General features: G+C 39.7%; 1 protein-coding gene across 2 annotated transcripts in view; it reads right to left on the minus strand.

Moving 5' to 3' along the window:
• LOC139973108 (laminin subunit alpha-like) overlaps positions 1 to 20,125 on the minus strand; it is an 87,002-nt gene that overhangs the window by 35,901 nt on the left and 30,976 nt on the right. For both annotated transcript variants that reach the window (XM_071979536.1, XM_071979535.1), the window contains exons 18-42: positions 19,761 to 19,855; positions 19,290 to 19,461; positions 18,275 to 18,435; positions 17,237 to 17,348; positions 16,555 to 16,640; positions 15,021 to 15,159; positions 14,144 to 14,270; positions 13,617 to 13,765; positions 13,249 to 13,364; positions 12,238 to 12,446; positions 11,773 to 11,903; positions 11,535 to 11,605; positions 10,635 to 10,779; positions 9,981 to 10,121; positions 8,708 to 8,860; positions 8,331 to 8,432; positions 7,628 to 7,711; positions 6,577 to 6,698; positions 5,944 to 6,052; positions 5,357 to 5,470; positions 4,277 to 4,404; positions 3,654 to 3,737; positions 2,858 to 3,072; positions 1,599 to 1,699; positions 216 to 396 (exon numbers count right to left, since the gene is read on the minus strand). In XM_071979536.1, coding sequence (XP_071835637.1) covers positions 216 to 396; positions 1,599 to 1,699; positions 2,858 to 3,072; positions 3,654 to 3,737; positions 4,277 to 4,404; positions 5,357 to 5,470; positions 5,944 to 6,052; positions 6,577 to 6,698; positions 7,628 to 7,711; positions 8,331 to 8,432; positions 8,708 to 8,860; positions 9,981 to 10,121; positions 10,635 to 10,779; positions 11,535 to 11,605; positions 11,773 to 11,903; positions 12,238 to 12,446; positions 13,249 to 13,364; positions 13,617 to 13,765; positions 14,144 to 14,270; positions 15,021 to 15,159; positions 16,555 to 16,640; positions 17,237 to 17,348; positions 18,275 to 18,435; positions 19,290 to 19,461; positions 19,761 to 19,855 — 3,247 coding nt within the window. The remainder of the gene's footprint in view (positions 1 to 215; positions 397 to 1,598; positions 1,700 to 2,857; positions 3,073 to 3,653; positions 3,738 to 4,276; positions 4,405 to 5,356; positions 5,471 to 5,943; positions 6,053 to 6,576; positions 6,699 to 7,627; positions 7,712 to 8,330; positions 8,433 to 8,707; positions 8,861 to 9,980; positions 10,122 to 10,634; positions 10,780 to 11,534; positions 11,606 to 11,772; positions 11,904 to 12,237; positions 12,447 to 13,248; positions 13,365 to 13,616; positions 13,766 to 14,143; positions 14,271 to 15,020; positions 15,160 to 16,554; positions 16,641 to 17,236; positions 17,349 to 18,274; positions 18,436 to 19,289; positions 19,462 to 19,760; positions 19,856 to 20,125) is intronic.

Here is a 20,125-nt window from a genome sequence, read left to right on the forward strand (position 1 = left end):
AAACATAGATCAAACATAGATCAAACATGGACTGATTTGGGTCAGGAGAAGGGAGGGTTGGGATTTGGTGGGTGGACTGATTTGGGTCAGGAGGAGAGGGGAGGGTTGGGATTGGTGGGTGGACTGATTTGGGTCAGGGAAGGTGAGGGTTAGGGTGGCAATTGGGTGGCAATCACACCATGCTTGACAGAACTACTCATGAATAGAATACTTACTGTCACAGCCAAACTGTGAGTAGCCGTAGAAACCCTCTGCACACGTGTCGCATTTGTCACCGTTGACGCCGTTCTGGCATTCACAGGCTCCGGTGCGGACATCACACTCAAAGCTCACCGACGCAACGGCACAGCCACAAGGGGTGCACCCCTCACCACTCTCGAAATCATAATGGAATGGCTGGAAGGAGAGACAATTTTTTTTATATTTATCCTGTATTTGTATGTGTCTGTCCCTCTTGCATATTTATCCTGTATTTCTTTGTGTCTGTCCCTCTTGCATATTTATCCTGTTTTTCTATGTGTCTGTCCCTCTTGCATATTTATCCTGTATTTCTATGTGTCTGTCCCTCTTGCATATTTATCCTGTTTTTCTATGTGTCTGTCCCTCTTGCATATTTATCCTGTATTTCTATGTGTCTGTCCCTCTTGCATATTTATCCTGTATTTCTATGTGTCTGTCCCTCTTGCATATTTATCCTGTATTTCTATGTGTCTGTCCCTCTTGCATATTTATCCTGTATTTCTATGTGTCTGTCCCTCTTGCATATTTATCCTGTATTTCTATGTGTCTGTCCCTCTTGCATATTTATCCTGTATTTCTATGTGTCTGTCCCTCTTGCATATTTATCCTGTATTTCTATGTGTCTGTCCCTCCTGCATATTTATCCTGTATTTCTATGTGTCTGTCCCTCTTGCATATTTATCCTGTATTTCTATGTGTCTGTCCCTCCTGCATATTTATCCTGTATTTCTATGTGTCTGTCCCTCCTGCATATTTATCCTGTATTTCTATGTGTCTGTCCCTCCTGCATATTTATCCTGTATTTCTATGTGTCTGTCCCTCCTGCATATTTATCCTGTATTTCTATGTGTCTGTCCCTCTTGCATATTTATCCTGTATTTCTATGTGTCTGTCCCTCCTGCATATTTATCCTGTATTTCTATGTGTCTGTCCCTCTTGCATATTTATCCTGTATTTCTATGTGTCTGTCCCTCTTGCATATTTATCCTGTATTTCTATGTGTCTGTCCCTCTTGCATATTTATCCTGTATTTCTATGTGTCTGTCCCTCTTGCATATTTATCCTGTATTTCTATGTGTCTGTCCCTCTTGCATATTTATCCTGTATTTCTATGTGTCTGTCCCTCTTGCATATTTATCCTGTATTTCTATGTGTCTGTCACACTTTGCCTCTGAATAAGATCTTTGTTTCCTTTTATTCTTCTTCTTTTTTTTCTACTCTGACAAAGATCCTGCTAGGATTAGAATGACAGACACTTTGACTATTATATACATTCAGGTGTTTTGAAAAACAGCAAAGTTGTTTTACTCAAAATATTATTTACATGCCACTACAATGAAATGGTATTATATACTCACAGCACACTGGTCGCATCTTTCTCCGACAACATTGGGTTTACAATGGCATTCTCCTGTTGTACTGTTACAGGAGTCTGAGCCATACCTGTCGCAATCACACCCTGAGAGAAACCAAACAAGATAAAAATGTATTGAAGTTCCAATGACATGACAATATGTTACTCTCTTCCACCTAATCAGGCTCTCCAACCATGCAGAAAGTCTCCAGGGCCCCTACCATGTCGTTGCTCAGGGGCCCCTATCATGCCGTTCCTCAGGGGCCCCTATTATGTTGTTCCTCAGGTGCCCCTATCATGTCGTTCCTCAGGGGTCCCTATTATGTCGTTGCTCAGGGGCCCCTATCATGTCGTTGCTCAGGGGCCCCTATTATGTCGTTGCTCAGGGGCCCCTACCATGTCGTTGCTCAGGGGCTTCTATCATGTTGTTCCTCAGGGGCCCTTATCATGTTGTTCCTCAGGGGCCCCTATCGTGTCGTTCCTCAGGGGCCCCTATCATGTCGTTGCTCAGGGGCCCCTATTATGTTGTTCCTCAGGTGCCCCTAACCTCTGACTGCTCTTAGAGTTAAATTTTGATAATGGGCTCACACAATTTTGTTGATAAGAAGAGATATTGTGAAACACATTTTCGCAAGTTTCTCGTCAAATTGCTTATTTTAAGTTCATCCTCCGCCGTGTTCCCATTCCCGGGATTGCTTTCACCCAATCATGTTGCTTTGATACTACAATCTGTGAACAGTACAGATCGTGCATTATGAGGATTGATAAGACAGTGCCCTCTGTATCATGCTATAGAGCCAGCCCGCCTAATTTTTATTCCTAGGACGAATAAGGGTTTCAGGTTTTCAGGAATTTACAAATTCTTTTGAAATCAGAGTTAGGGTTTAGAAAGTGGGTTAGGGTCCAGTTCCTGTGAAAATGAAGGATTGTCGTTCATAATCTGGGGTCAAAACTAGGAAAAAAGATTCAGAACATGTTTTTTGAAAAAGCGTCACATGTCTGGAGTCCAGGGATTTGATTGGCCGATGCCCTTATTCGTCCTAGGGAAAAAAATTACACAGCCAGCCCCATTAGGCCAACTCAAAGAGCATAAAAATCAGTACATTTCAGTCTAAAATGTCGCAAAACTTACAGAGCCGTTTGAGAGGTATCGAATTATGTGTAGTTATTACTTCAGGCTGTACAGTGCATCATACAAACTTAAAAAACTTACAACCTTAGCACAAAATGCATACTAATTATCAATATTTCAAAAATGCATACTTTGGCAATTTTTGAGGTTTACTGCATCTCCAAAGTACCAACTGGCACAGTCTTCACAGTTCTCGCCAGTAGTGTCCGCACGACACTTCAAACAGTTTCCGAACAGAGAATCACATTCCGGACCGGGAAGACTCGCGTCTGTGTTTCCAGAACAGCCACACTTTCGGCAGCGGCCGTACGGTCTGGATGGGTCGCCGTAGTAACCTTCGTCGCATCTGCGATGAGAAGCAGAGAGAGACGTGTGAACAAGTCGAATAAATAGATACAAAAAAAAAAAATTATTGCAAGATGGCATTAATAAACAGTGATGACACTCCCTGCCATAGGTTTACTTAATAGGTTAATAATAATAATAATAATAATCATAATAATAATAATAATAATGATAAGAATAATAATAGGTTATTTACTGTCATAGGTTTACTTACGGAAAGAAATCTGAACCAGTATTCAATTAAAAGGGATTTTCCCAGTGGCAGAAAAATGTCACAATTTTAGATGTAAGAAAAGCATATTTCACACTGTCAAGTTGAAAACCTCTCCTCAATATTTGGGTCTCAAAGGCAAGAAACGGTTGATAACCCATTTTTTGGACTAAAAACTCGGATACAACCTATACCAAGTTACAATCAAACTTGTATACATTTTCCTTCAACTGAATAGCTAGTTTCACTGATGGAAAATAAAAAATTTGAAGTGTAATAACATCATTTTGTTTAAATCTACACGGATTGACAGTTTCCTCGTCACTAGAGAGGACGATGTATTTAGGGTCACACTGTGAATGGTTACTCACTGTTCACAATATTGTCCCGTATGGCCTTCCAGGCAATTACAAATGACATCATTGCTGATGGTGTATTCGCAAGTCTCTGCAAAGCTGTCGAGAAAGAGAGAAACAACAGAGTGATCCCATGATACATGAGTGATTGTCAAAGTGAACCACTCTTATAAGTGAACCACAAAAGTGAACCACTCAGTAAACCAAAGTGAACCACAAAAGTGAACCACTCAGATATGAGGTTTAATGTCGTACCCATATTGGAGAAAAGAACCCCTATAGGGAAGCAAAGGAGTGGGGTTAAGAGTGGAAGGTGATATAGGAGAGGGCAGAGAGAGGGGAGAGGGGGGGAGGTTGAGAGAGTATCCGAAAAGTTTTTATATGTCAGTAAAATATTCTGCAGTAGCAATAGAAATGCACTGTATATAACTTTCACAATACCTGTGCGTGAATTCTGGTCTCTGCCCGACCCCTTCCCCTGCCCGACCCTGCTCCCCCTTCCCCTGCCCGACCCTGCTCCCCTTCCCCTGCCCACAAAACACCCTATTGCTCCTCTCATAGAAGAATAATTTCCCTATTTGGAAGGACAGGGTTTGTGAAAAAGGTGCAAATATAAAAAATAAAAAAATGGTCTTTACTTTTGATCCTCTCTAGCCTGAGGGCAAGCACAGATTTCACACGATTCGCCTGAAATCATCGTTCCATTGCCATGGTAACCAGTTCTGCATTTCTGGCACTGCGCACCTTCCGTGTTGTCTTGGCAATTCTAGGAAAAAGATTTTTTTTATTAATAAGAAAATTTTAGCTACACACAAAATAGAATAGTTTAATATTAGATGCGTGGGTAGGTGAGAAGATTTGGGAGTGAGAGGAGTTGGTGGAGGGTTTTTGGGGAGATATTCTTTATGCAAATATATGTAACTCTTGTTGAATATTCACAGAGTCATTACAACCATCATCTGTAACATATAGCATAATATCACATACCTTACACTGCTATGTGGACTATATCAAATCATCCTGTATAATAGGGTAAAATCATAAACTGTTGCCAAGCTTCTCCGAGATGGGATCTTCTTCGTTCATGATAAAAGCAAACCGTACCTCACCCGTCACATTAGAGGTAACAATTAAAACCACGTAACATTAGAGGTAACAATTAAAACCACGTACGGACTCTTCTCTTAAAAGAATATTGTATCATCAGAGGGAACAGACCCTTACATAAATACCACAGTACTTCTGAGGGTACGATCTGACCCCCAAAAAAATATATATATATTTATGCTAATCCATGATACTTTTTAAGAAGTAATGTTTGCCCAGAAGATCTTGCTATAGCAGGCTTATATATGTTTGTATTTGTTCTTGAATAAAGCTTACTTGACGAGAGAGGTAGGACCTTTTACGTATTCATATCTTTTTCGTATTCTTATTTTAAGGGATTTTGTCATTTTGTTACTTACATTTACTTAAAACTCACTTTTTTCTTTTTAGGAATTTCACTGTAAATCTATATTATTTTTAAAATTAATCCTTCATTTATATATATATATATATATATTTTTTATATTAATATTTAAGGTGTGTCAATTTTCTTCTTCATATTCATATTTAAAGGGATTTGTCATTTTGTTGTCATTGTAAAGTGCTCTTGAACAAGCTTAAGCATGAAAAGAGCACTATATAAATTTGGTAAAATAATAATAATAATTTACCTCGCATCGTCCTGTTTGGGGATCACACTGGTTGGTGTGGTTGTTACACTGACATGGCACGCACTGTCCAAGGAATCTTCCACGGTTGATACGATAGTGTCCAGGAGCACATTGCTGCAAGAGACAAAAACACACACAAGAATGTTTGATAAGACCAAGACTCATTGACAATATCACTACTCAGTGGTTACACATGGCTGCTACTTCTAACAAGAAACAAGTCAAAATAAAATAAAACTGTTAGTAAACTGCTTATCCACTAGAGAGCCTGTGTAAGAGAATCTGTAAAAGTAAGTTGGCCTGACGTTTTGATCCTAGCAGGATCTTCTTCAAAGGCTAAAAAAAAAAAATAGCCCTTGAAGAAGATGCTGCTAGGATCGAAACGTTGGGCCAACTTACTTTTAACAAGAAACAAGTAAAGTTAGAGAAAACAAAACCAAACGAAACAAGTATTCGACGTTATGGAAGTTTCTCTTCTAACATGATACACATAACACAAATAATTACATATTTTAAACTTACAGATCACTTCACTCATTTACCAACCATTTAAAAGCTAAATTAAATCAACCGAAACTGTCACTCACTTCACAAGAGAGTCCAGTGTACTCTGGAGGACACCTGCAGCGTTCCACTGAACTGGCCTTCTCGCCGGTACCATCCTTACGGGTAACGTCCAGAGAGACCTCGCTCAGACTAGAAAATAGAACACAGATATGCACAGTTTAACATCATTAAAGGCATTGAAGACTCGCCCCAAACCGAGTGCGGCCATCTGAAAAAGTTAACCTTCCGTTGCCTGTAAGTGACGTTTTGTTTGTGTCGCTACAAAATGCAGACAGTACAGTAGTGAAACATGATACCTCGTTATCTATAGCTGGACCTGAGATGTCCATTGTTTGTACAATGTGCTGTGGGTATTGAACGCAGCTGTATGTACTGACTGTACACTAGTGTCTAATTACCGATGGTAGCAAGCTGTGTGTGTGTATTTTCTGGGATCGATGGTGGTGTCTAACACTTCTGTAACACCTCATTCGAAACTAGGTCAGACTACCGGCATTAGACGTTTCTTTTGGGATGCAAGTCTTCACACCCTTTAATAACGAACCAGCTGACATGACGACTGTTACGATGTGACTATCTCTACTGTGTTTCTTCCACACAACATTTGTCAAAAGTGGGAAATATTTTAATATTTTATTTGTCAGTGATTTTACCTCGCATCTAAGATGTTATCAAAGTACTGAGCCCTGATTTGGAAGTCGTCGATATTTGCCAGGACCATCAAGAAGTCTTCCCTGCTCACGGTACGGCTGGAACCGGTGTAATGGAAGTTATCCTATAGGAACAAAAAGAAATGATCGGACGTAACATCAAGGGCTAAAAACATTCTTTTCTGTTCGGCATCCTTAGGAGCACAAGCCAAAACCAATGTGTAATGTACATCAAGAACACAACAACAAGATACAACACACTCCTTCTATCCAATAAATTTAAATAACTAATCATTTGACTTAGTAAATTCTGTCCATGACAGCATTCCAGGGAATATAGTGTCAAAGAAGAAAGTTCACACTTTGACATTTGACCTCAACCAAAACAATAGGCCTTCTTAAACTCATTAAAAGGAAGCCACATGACATGTATGAGAACTGTTCATTCTTAGCCCAACTTGAGATATCCTCTTTTTCTCAAAGTCATTCCTACTTTGACCTTCTATTGACCTCCGTTGACTGTTTAACTCTTCTCAATGTGGTATAGATGACTTTCTGCCAGTTCGTGAGGCAAGCTACTATCGTCAATTTCAAATGTTGGGAATGACACTATCCATCAGATTATTGCACTTAAAAGTAAGATTTCCGCATTTTGTTTCGCTGCTCTTCATCCCCCAACAAAAAACGGTTCTTATACTTCATATGACAAGTATGAGATTGGTCAACATTGGCTGTTTCACATATCAAAGTCTAAGAGCATGTGTCCAACACGCCCACCCGTTGGGCACACCTGTACGCACGCACAAGCACACACATATGTCATCACCATTGCACAGTTTACTTTTGCCTTAGGCAAGGAATCAATAAAAGTGAATCTTGAACAATCCCAACAGAACTCCAGAAACATGACTAGCAATAAAAAAATTATTTTAAAAAATATTTTAAAAAAATAATTAAAAATTTAAAAAAATTTTAAAAAGTGGCATATAGCCTATCAACACTACATTTCTCTATTAAAAATTCCTCTTTTGTTTTGAAAAATGTTTCTACTTACCTCCACCATCTTGATGTTCACCGACATTGACCTAGAAGGTTGAGGCTGTTCCACATTAGTGTACGTTATACCGATACCATTTCCCTATGTGAAGTAGAAGTGAGAATATTTAAATTAAACATTTTGGAAAAGATACTACAGTTTAAATTGCATAACCATTTTTATTACATAATTAGGAAGTTCAATGACAATAATTATTACTATGTTTGGTTAAAAGTTTTAATTACATGATTTGTTACATGATTTAATTGTATGATTGCTTAATTGCACTCATTTTATTTCCATAGTTAATATAATATAAAATGTTATATTAACAAAAATAACTGAACACACTGTATAAATTTTCAAAATAGTCATCAAAACTGCCACAGGGTATTCCTTGGTTTCATTAAATGTGTGTGTGGGAGGGGGGGGGGGGGGGGGGGGGCCACACGCATTAAAGAGGAGAAAATCGTTATTTGTCCCTTTCTTCCTTTACTTTGTCACAAAAAAATGCCAAAAGAACCGGGTAATATGTAAATAATATGAAACACTAAGCAGCTGCTGTGATATTGTGAAACAGACTTGAAAATTACGGTCAGTAGATTATGAAAAGTCAAAATGAAATACTGTAACTCTCCAGTTGAAGATGTGACAGAGGAAGATTTTCTGGGGAGGGGGAGCGGGTAGGGGGATAGGGGGGGTAGCATGTAAACTTTCATACCGTTATGGTGACATCATCCGGTCTTCGGAGAGGTAAGTAATTCGTGGTCAACAGTGGGTTGTTATGGACCCTGTATCTCAAGTAACCTCCATAGGAGCTCAACTGAAAACGAGAAAGATGTTTAAAAAAATTGTCAGATCTTTGTCCATTTGCTAACGACAAAATACGTTTAAAAAAAAAAAAAATAGATCACCAGTGGGTAGTAGAGTGACTCGCATACACGGCCACCGACGATTTCGAGCAATCCAGATTGTGTGACACACAGACAGAAACACTGACACACATGACCAAAATAACCCCAAAAACACTCACAGATAATGGATCAACAAAACCGACTGAAATCAAATTCAAAGAGTCAATACTGGAAAATACCATACCTTGCTTCCCAACCAGTTTGATGGTGGGATCCAATAGATAGGTAACGCTGGATCGGTGCCCTTGCCGTGGATGTATGCGTTGACCAGATCCCCGTTGTAACGGATCCGGGGATCTTCCGAGTTTGTCACCTGCCATTCCTCGCGGAACTCGACCTATCGGAAAAAAGAAAGTGAAACGCATGGAGTGAGGGCAGCAGTGATGAAACCGACGGAGAGAGCCTCCCGTAGAGCTCAATCTAGACTACGACAGGGTCCGTGGAACAGACATCTCTCCCTCGGACACACTTGTGTCACTCTTCCCCCTCACCCCTGATCCTTGACAGGGTCTGTGGAACAGACATCTGTCCCCCAGACACACTTGTGTCACTCTACCCACCCCCCTCACCCCTGATCCTGATCCTTGACAGGGTCCGTGGAACAGACATCTCTCCCCCAGACACACTTGTGTCACTCTCCCCCCCACCATCCCCCTTACCCCCAATCCTTGACTTGAAGCAGAGAGGATGCTAGCCGATGAGAGACTGAAAACTTTTCAGCTACTGTCTATTCGATTTAGAGAGAAACTCAAACCTTCCTCTGACAATGAATTAGAGGAAAAAGCAAATTTTGTTATCTGTCAATTTTCAAGTTTTAAAGTTTACTACCAAAATGATTACAGGGGTGGGTACAGACAAAACCATAGTGAGAAGGCCTCGCTGAGCCCCGGGGTAATCAATGAAGGTACACCACACATCTTTCTCGTTTTATCATTCCCTCCCCCCCCCTCCTACTTGTACTGTAATGTAATGACTGATAATAACTTTTGACAAAATTCACAACAGAGAAGGCTATGATTGTAGAGGAAGGAAGGAAGGAAGCTCTACTCTTGTAGCAGTTAAATGAAAGCTCCCCTCAAAAAGTTAAATATGATCAGATACAAAAAAAATTTGAACAAGAAATACAGAAAAATATTAAAGGCTAACTCTCCAGAGGTAAAGAGGAGGAGGGACTCTCAATAGGTGGCATGCGGACAAAGCCTGGCTTGTCATAGATTTCGATCAATCCGGCGATACAAAGTCCGCCCACCCTGTAAAAACTTCTCGAGTATGCATACCCTTAAAACTTAAACCACCTCCCTCCCCCCCCCCCCACCCCTAACAACGGCCTACCTTAGAAATGGCTCATTCTGAATAAAAGTGAGATTTGATTCAATCGGGGGGCCCTTTGCTCCAATCAATGTGTTCTTGTTGTAGAAGATTTTATTTGTGAGACCACGTAATCGGGTAAAGCTTACCGGTCCCCTGTTCCTGGTGTAACTCTTACAGTTATCGGTGACTCCAAAGCAGAAGCAAGAGATACATCCCTGGGAGTTATCGGCATCGATGTTGAAGCTACTGATGGTGCACCGGTCACAACGGCTACCGATGACGTTGTCCTGAACACGGTAAGGGTGGGGGGGGCAAAAGAATGGAGAATCTTGATAACAAAAAGCTTTGGTCATATCTCCAAATCAACTAAACAGTAAATGCTATGTTCAAACAAGGAGAATATAAAGTATTGAACAAAATGAAACATCGTAAACATGAATTTTGGTGACTGTTAAGAAGTCAAGTTGTACATCTTTCAATGGGTTAATAATCTTTATTTCATTTGGCTGGTTTAGCATCGTGCAACCCTGACCAGCAGAGTTTGATTGTCCCTTGGTCCTCCTGATCATAATGATGCATAATATGCTTCCCTGAAATGACATCTTCAAACAAAGAATACAAATGACCACCAAGGAAGCGATTTCACTCGTGTTTCGTAACATGAGTATGTTACATTCAGTGATTCTGGAATAAAAAAAAAAGCCCACCCCGATGAGGCTTCCAACGAGTTATGCCTGCAAATGCAGTCTTCCTGGTTATTAGCTTGCCGTTATCTAACTACAGGACAAGTTTTGCTTTACCTTGCAAAGACACTGTGAAGTTGCTTGGTCACAGATCTGAGGTAAGACGCCAGCTGGCTCACAATCACATTCCAAACAGAAGGGGTACTGATGATAGCCGTCCAGGCACTGGTTGCAGCGCCGACCTCCGACGTTAGTCTTACATCTGTAGTATGAAAATTGGAGAGTAGTATAGTGTATCCACAGTGTAGGACTGTTCCTTGGTTTGGATTACCATACAACCTCTTAGCCTGGAGACTTTGCATTCTCCAACATCCTCCAACTAACAACTCCACCTCCATCCTCCTACCCCTCCCCATCCCCCACACCCTCTTCCTCCTGCCTCACCCTCTCCCCTCTCCTCTCTCCTCTCTTTCTTCATATGAATCCCATCCTAAACCTCAACCTTGGCAACATGTTCACTAGTTACTTACAATCAATCACTCAATAAACTGCATATTTATTACAAGGTACTCCTGTTAACCTTTAAATGTATTCATGGTATTGCGCCACACTACTTGGGTGAACTTGTTCAAAGTTATACCCCAACTCGTCGTCTGCGCTCTAGCACCCAATCTTTGTTCTCTATGAACCCTGTGTCCACTAAATCTTATGGCGAGCGATCTTTCCAGTACTCCTCAACCCTCCTTTGGAATAAACTCCCACTCAACATAAAGAATGTCGTGTCTGTGGAGATGTTCAAAACTGTTTAGAATTTGAAACTGTTTCCATTGTTATAATTGTTATGTTTACTCTTATTGTATATTGTGTACATATCTTTCACTTTCTTTTGTACAGCGTGGCGAGACTTTATTGTAAGTTGCGCTATATAAGAATGTTTATTATTATTCTTATTATTATAATTATAAATCAATAAATAAATAAAAAGCAGAAACCTTGAAAAGAGAGAGAAGTCATTACCTGCACTGCCCATTCACTGGATCACAGACACCTTTGCTGCCCTCAATGCCTCTTTCTTCACATTCACATTCCTAAAGGAAAGTAATCATAAATATTCATGAGGGCATCCAACCGGTTTGATAACATGTGAATATGATCTTTCAATCTCTCAACATATCAAATTTAAAAGAACTTGATTAGCATTTCTATTTTTTCCGAGACGGTTAAAAAGAGATCGGATAAAAGGTATAAGACTCACCACACAACCGACGAGAGGATCGTAGCCATAGGTACCGGGTGCACACCGGTCGCAGTTTGCGCCGATGACATTATCTGGACAGATGCACTCACCGGTAACTTCGTTACAAATGTTATTTGGACAGGTACATGCTGCAAGGAAAGTAAAGGAAATTTAGTAAAAAATATTTGTGTACGATCGACAAAAAGCAACTCCTGTATACCCTGCAGTATGAAAAATTATTAATGAAAGTGTCATTCACAAAATATGCCTTTACTTTTGTTAGCAACACCAAGCCGTTTGTTCGAAACCTTTTTTTTTTAATAAAAATAAAAATAAAAAATATTTAATAAAAAATATAATTTTTTTTTTTTTAAGGCAGTTTAATCGCACTTGGTTGGTAATATTATAATAAAAAAAAATTTAAATGTTAAAACAACCGGACAAAGGCTTGGCACTCCCCAAAGTTTTTGTTCACCAACTTACCCCGACAGTTAGGGAAACCATAGTAACCAATAGCGCAACGGTCGCATTGTCTGCCGAGGACAAAGTCTCTGCAGGGACACTGTCCTCCGATCCTCTCGCAAGTAAAACCGAGGGAGCCGGAAGGATTACAGTCGCAAGAGAAGGCACCGTTATTGAATTCAGTGGAGATGGAAAAGACTCCGTCCTGGCAGATATCTGGGGCTTCCATACTAAAGGCGAAAAAAGTGCATTTAATAATATCCTCCTTAGTCAAATCTAACACCTTTCGAAAAAGATCATTGCCCTTCAAGCAGGGTTTCTAGATAGGAAGGGGATAGGGGGGGGGGGGGGGGGAGGGGAGGGGCAAATCAATTCTGTGATGAGAATCCACCCACTATCTTTTACTTGCCATGTATGCAGGCCCTTTAGTATCCTACCATCCTATCTAGGTATAGCAACATATGGGTTCCCTCTGGCCCCTTTTGCTCCTACAAATGGCTTCTTCTCCCTGGCCCTCATAAAAATTTAATGACGGGCAGAGGTTGTCAATTACCACCTGTCGTATGGTCATGAAGATGATAAACATCTGTAATTCATATTACTACAAAACTAAGTATTTTAACTTGATATAGCACTCACTATTATAACACAGTGACAAAAATTCCCCAGCTCTAAGCTTTAGTGGATGGAGTCTGGTATCACTAAACACTGCACTCGGCTACTTACTTACTTGGTATATGTACTTGTTATTAACACATTTAAGTGATGAATTCTTCAGCTCTCTATCTTGAGTGATGGGGTCTCGTATCACAACATCAGTTCTATCTGTTCTAAGTTAATAACTTGATATTACACTCATTATTATAGCACATTGAGGGAGAAAGTCTCCAGCTTGAACCTAAGGCATCAAGTCTGGCATCAAGTCACTTACTTGATATAGAACTTGTTATTAGTGCAGTCGATGGCAACAATGCTAGCTCTGATCTAAGGAACTTAGTCAAACAACTCTATACATTAAGCCAAGTCACTTACTTGATATAATACTCATTATTAGCACAGTAAGTGATGAATTCTCCAGCTCTATCATGCGGGATCGAGTTGAGGAAATCGACGGTAAACTGATCCTCTGGTATCGCTAGAATGTAATCCTGCGGAAACAAAGATTACACCAATGTAAAAATGAAACTGAAATGAAACTCCCGTACGGACTTTGGAAGGGCATCATATCAACCTTTAGTTTGTGAAATAAAACTGCTCCTAAAACGAATCACAGAATACATGAAAAACGCAGGCATGTCTCCATGTTGGCCCTTGGGTAATTTTTACTGGTAAATGTAGCAGTCTAATACAAGTCTTGATATTACAAAAAAGTATTGATGGAAGCGAAAAGGGGAACTCACAATCCAGAGTTGGTTTTCTCCCCCTTCTGGAATCGTCATTTGAATGGACAGGCCTTGACCGGTCAAATCAAAGACGTTGGTGCTGTCGGGAAGCGTTACCACCACTCGGCAACCGGAGACGTGAGGGCAGTATTTGGCATTAAAGGTACCTGTGGCAACCAAAAAAACACGAGACAAGATATGGATAATTTCGAGCTGCATTGTCTAATGGCAACAGGAAACTGCAGAATGCAACATGCATCATAGACTCATACTTTTTTTTTTAAAACCAAAGATACCTCTAAAGTTCCTAGCTTTCCCCCCCCCCCCCCTCAATCTTCCTTGTCCCAGGACCCCATTAATCTCACCAGATGCACTCAAGTGACCTCAGAAGTGTTTTGTCCATTACTTTTATAACATCATTCAAGCATTACTGCCTGCAAAAAGGAACTCAACTGGAAATGCAAACAGCTGCTCAAAATTAATTTCTTTGGAAGTCTGAAAAGGGATTTTTTTATGCTAATCTTGAAAGAGAAGTGTTTACATACCTTCGTTGTCAAATTCTCCCGGGATTCTAAAGTCTACATCGAATCCTGAACTGTAAGGCTGGTAGTAGTGGACGACAAACACGTAACGTCCAGGTGGAGGAAGGTTGATCTCGACGACAACAGTGGTCTGTGGGTTAAAGCAAGAAAATTTAATTGGACCAGATTGAATCAACTTTTTTACCTATTTATCTGATTTTTAGGAGGGGGGGGGCATTGCAAAAGCCTTTAGCATGTATCCAACTGTACTATTATTTTACCATACTATTGAGATTTGAGAAGCAACAAAATATTTGAAAATTTGCTAACATTTGTATACATGTCCTTGACCTAAAAGTTGTTTTTGTAGTTGCCAGGCAACCTGTCATGTGCATCCCTGTCCTTGATTTACAACTCAGATTTTAAGTTCTGCCAAAATTGTTATTCTATAGTTTTCCCCTTCTTTACTTGATATTTTCAAAATGTTAAAAAAAACTGTAAAACATTTCCCACTGCATCTATGTGAAGATTTAACTTAAACCCTCTACAAGCATCAAAATATTAATACAATTGCCTAGCATCATTAGTATAGATCCTTGATCTGTACATCACACATCATGAAGTTACAGTGAACAAACAAAACCAGAAACTCCATCCTTATGAAGAAGATTTTAGTATATCAAATAACCATTTTTGATCATCACGTCATGAAACGGTTCATCCAGTCACTCATAAATTGCCCACTGGATGATAAACTGGTTAGAGATTTAAAGAATTTTGATCAACATCAGTTTTCTTGTGAAGAAAGCGAATTATTCTGCCAAAGCGTTATGGCCCGACTAAGAGAGGTACCGTACGGAACCAAATTTCTAGACAAGTCGAACGACTTAAAGGAACTTACAGGACCGTCTGGTGTGTTGATGTATCGGAAGGTGGTGGAGGGGTTGTAGAAGTTTGGGGGATTGGGGGCTTCCCCGGTAGGGTCATCGAAGTCAATGACAGTAGAGTCGGGTGGGAGGGGGAAGGTAGAGCCAAGACATCTGGAAAAAAAAGGAAGAAAATGAGGAGAAAAATGAGTTTTTATAGGACAACAGTTTTGCCAGATCTCAAAAATTGGCGCTCTTGTTTGAAGTACGCGAAAAAGCAGACAAATGTACAAAAGTGATACTGTTGATTTCTTAAGATTTGAGACATTTCTCGCTGTACAGTTTGAATAACCCAACCAGGCCGAGTCAATTTTCCACTGCTTTAAACCACTCTATGCTGTCCTCTCATGTCCAGCTTCAAAGCACTCCTTCTGCGAGTATGAACAGTACCTTTTCATATATTTGTACATTTCATAGGAACGTTTTCATATGTATGTATATTATTTTACGTCTTATATGTTTTTTACAATTTTTTAAATGTTTTGAGCTCTTTTTAATCAACCAATTTCCATTGTATTTTTTATATGATTGGCTGAATAAATATATCTGTATCTATACCTTTATCTGATACGAAAACCAAATTTCAACACTGCTCAAATTGTCAGTACCTGAGATTTGAAGCTCGACATGAAAGACCCTTCTTGAAAAAAAAAAAAAAATACAAACTGGACGCAGTAACCACCCAATTATACACACCCTAACTAGTAGGAAATAAGCTCTAAGAAATGTTCTTCTTTTGCAAGGGATGTAAGGATAGAAAGTGTGTTCTTTTGTTCATGGGAATGCACTTTCTGAAGCCTTACAATTTAGCCTAACTGTGACAATGAGGTATACTAACCAAGCAGTTTAGGAAAAAAAATCTATACTGTAGTGTCATGTCCTGCTTTAGAGCACTCGTAGTGTCAGTACGAGCAGTATGAATATCATGATTCTATCAGATAAAGGTAAGGAACTGTCTGTACTGTCAGTACGAGTGCTTTGAAGCATGATATTAGAGGACAGTATATAGTGGTAGTAGCAATGGAAAATTTTCCCAACTGGCTGCTGCAGTAACACATAAACTAATACATATTCATAATAGTAATGTTACTGTTTTCTCATAAATTTAAATCAATGTTACAGTCTTTTAAGATAAACATATCTCAGAGGTGATTTATAATTTATGATATAAACCATTTTCTAATATCAAGATCATTTATTCAGACAACACTGCTAGTGGATGGAAAATCCATGAGAAGTCCAATATCTGCTGACATCTTTAAACAAACTACCCTCAGACTACTGAACCAGGGGTTCAGTAGGAAAAATGGGTACCTGTGAGGTAACTTGTCATTGGGTGCAGTATATAACTGCTGCCGACTGGAGGGATTGTCTCTGGGACAGGTTATCATTGACCAGGGGTTAAATAACGTCTGTAAAGCGCTTTGAGACCTATCGCTGGTATAAAGCGCTATATAAAAAGCAAATATTATTATTAAAATATTATTACTAATCCAAGAATCTACTTACTCTCCTGTGGACGATTTGATGCACTGTAGCGTTGGAGTGATGAACTCGTAACTGAAATCACCGACTGGGATGGCTATAATGGAGCTCTGAAAATGCACACCAAATTAAAAGAAAAAGATGACAAAATGCCATGCAATGAAACAAGTACTCAAAAACCCCTTACTAAATATGGCCAAATTTGGACAATAAAGTCCAAATTTGCATTGTTTATTGGTACTCAAATGTAACTAAGACCTAGCAAAATTTAAACTCAAAGTGTTTCATCTATTTAAAAATAAAAAAATACGACAGGATATCTAATCTGTACGTCTTTACAGCCCATCGATGACGATAAGAAATTACTTGAGATGTTTTCAAGGGTTTGATTAAGCCAATCAGAGCTCTTCACTCTCTTTGAGCAGGGTGGCATAACCCTGGATGTATTCCCTGAAGCTCACATTGTTTGCTGTACAGTAAATGTTTGGCTTGTTCTTGCATTCTGTGGACTCCGGCAATTGGGGCATCCAATATTTTCTTGCAACAGAGAAGTGAGTTTCAATATCTATCTCCATGACAAGGAATGAACTGCACTTGAAATGCGTAACGTTTAGAGTCGACGGCGACTAGATACCATCAATTTCTCCAAATTATGCTCTAGTTCAAAAGGCATGACAATCTATAATACGAGTTGAACGTGACTCACCACAGCCAGGAAAAATGGCTGACCAATCTGTGTGAGTGAAACGGTGAGAGATTCCTCCTCAATGGTAAAGACCTGAACCTCTCCCTCTGCATTCACTACGATGGATCGACACCTTCAAGACGGAAATGAAAAATAAAAGAAGAAAAAGGATTACAATTCCACCGAGAATCATTCAAACAGAGTTACCCTTTCTGCAAATGTGTGACTGTGTATAAAGCAAACCATGTTATCTAAGTAAATTCACTAACTTTGTGGGTGTGTTTAGCATCTTATTCTATTCTTTTATATTCATTTAGTTAGTTTGATTGATAGGTAAGTGGTCACAGGGGTACACACATTTAGTTAGTTATATTATTAGGTAAGTGTTCATAGGGGTACACACATTTAGTTAGTTACATTATAGGTAAGTGTTCACAGGTTCCACACAAAAAAATTCCTATTCTTGATGGGGGGGGAGTTCTCCTGCATTATGGGTGATATATTGTTGAGCCCTGTGATTTTAGAACACTTCCTGTCACATTTATGTTGTAATATTTACCTTCACAATCAATTATATTGTGCAATTTTGATAAATTGAATGTTATTTTGCTGTATAACCAATATGAATTATTTAATTCTGGGACAAAACAATTTGATAAAGCAACTGTAAAAGTCCTGATAAGGCATCATTCAGTTGTCAGCAAGATTCACATTTCTTTTCTTTCTTCATGATTTTCTTAGTTCACCTTTTCAAAATCAACCCATCCACACATATAGGAAAGGCAAGGACAAAACAGGCACCACATTGTAGTTTGGATTCTTGTTAACAAGGAATTGGTAACATTGATGTTTTGATGCACACTCAACCAAACTCAAAGATAAAAGAGATCAAATTTTTCACAACTACCTAATAACAAACTTTGCCTTTTGACAACCAAATTAACCTTCGATCAATATCACTCTCCCTCAATTTAGCTATTCTTTATATAAAAACTGACAAAAAACAACTAAAAAAAACTCGGGTAACCTCAAGTTATTAAAGCATGTTTTATTACTCACAAGTAAGTACAGTTGTAGAAATTGACAAATCCTGTGGTGGACTGTTCTGTTCCAAAGACTTCAAAAGATGCCCTTGGAGAATCAGAGTCCCCGCCGTAGTACTCTATGATGAAGACGTAGTCACCGGGCTTATCAAACGGAATAGTTAAGTGGAGGTTGCTCTGAAGGTGGGAAATAAGATGAAAGAAACATGGCTATAAAATGGATGTGTCAAAAGGACACATTGGGAGGAAGATTCAATTCCATCCTTTGTCTTGTGAAAAAAACAAAAAAAAATCAGAGAGGACATGACAAGTAGGAAAGTAGTGAAATTTTCATACCATCTACAAATCATTCAAAATGGAATGTCTTGTGGGTTCGTAGTCAAGTCATTAAAGGTATATTATATTAATAGTGTATCGATGTCATCGTTGTACAATGTCATATCACAGAAGGCAAGCAGTGGAACAAACCACACTTTATAAAATTTTACTTGAGGTGAGTCAGTGAAGACTCTCGACTTGTCTTTGACTCCATGTGGGTTAGATTACGTCTCTTACATTCCCTCCTCCGCCCTTCATTCATCCTCATGTCTCTAGAGTTCACATGGCTCTCAAACTCCCCCCTTACCCCTTCCCCTTACCCCTTATCCCTACCCCTTACCCCTTGCCCCTCTTCAGGATTGCCTCTGGCCAGGTATTCACAGAATACAGCTAGAGCAATTGACAATCTACACTAACTCCTCCCAACCTTTGGTCCCCACCCCTAGCCTTTCCTTTCCCTCCAACATTTATATCACAAACTTTCCCATCTGGAGACAACTCTTACCACATCTTCATGAGAGGTACATTGATCCATCTGTCCTATCCCCCCCCCCCAATCACCACCAACACTTACTCAGCTCCCCAAAACTCCTCTCTCTCACTTCTTCAAGGTCCACCCATCCCTAACACAAACCCACTCCCCCCTCCCACCCCCTTCACCACTCCTACACACCTCCCACCCCGTTCTCCACTCCTCCAGTGTCCACTCTTACCTGTTCCTCATCCAAGAGAGCCAGGTCAAGGACATCAATTTCGTTTCGGATGTACTCGTCTATAAACGGACGGATCCTGATCTGTTGGTTTGCGGTGATGTCATAATAATAGCCGTCGGTACCTCTGGCATTAGGGAAGGTATCCACTGATGGATAGACGTAGTAGTTGCACCTGTTCATAACGATAAGATGATAACCATCAGATTTCACTCTTTTGTGTAACAAGAGAAATCTCAATTTCTACCTTTCAATTTCTATATTGCTTATGTAAGTGCTTCAAACCTGGTTTTGGAGATGGAACTTGGGAATTTGGGGAGGGGGAGGATTGCAGGGAAAATATCGGGTTAGAAAATAATGTACTCTCATCTTCATAATATATGTAAGGGAAGTCCAAGACTTCAATCAAGGGGGCCCAGTGATGTAATTGCCCACAGGGCTTAACCTGGCTTGCAAGGCCCCTGATTCACTGACCTGTCTTGGTCCTGACCAGGGACACATGGGTCGGCCACACTCTGAATCAAAACAGTTGCTTCGTAGAACGCAGATGGAAGAAGAACTAAGTAGTCCTAAGAAAGACAAGGAAAATGAGAATAAAGTAAATGAACGCTCTATTTTACACACAGGCCACTGTTTTCCACTAGTATGTTCATCTGCTCCAATTTGGGAGGCAAACTTCCTGCTTACTAGTAAAAGTCTGGCATGCTCTTTATAAACTGAATATGATGTTGTTAGGCATTGTGTCAACAACAGAAAAGGACACTGAGGGAGAGGAGAGAGGAGAGAGGAGGGGGGCTCTAGTATCCTGCAGCCAGGCTGCACAGGACATAATCATTTGT

The sequence above is a fragment of the Apostichopus japonicus genome, chromosome 9, assembly GCF_037975245.1.
Source record: "Apostichopus japonicus isolate 1M-3 chromosome 9, ASM3797524v1, whole genome shotgun sequence".
Lineage (NCBI taxonomy): Eukaryota > Metazoa > Echinodermata > Holothuroidea > Aspidochirotida > Stichopodidae > Apostichopus > Apostichopus japonicus.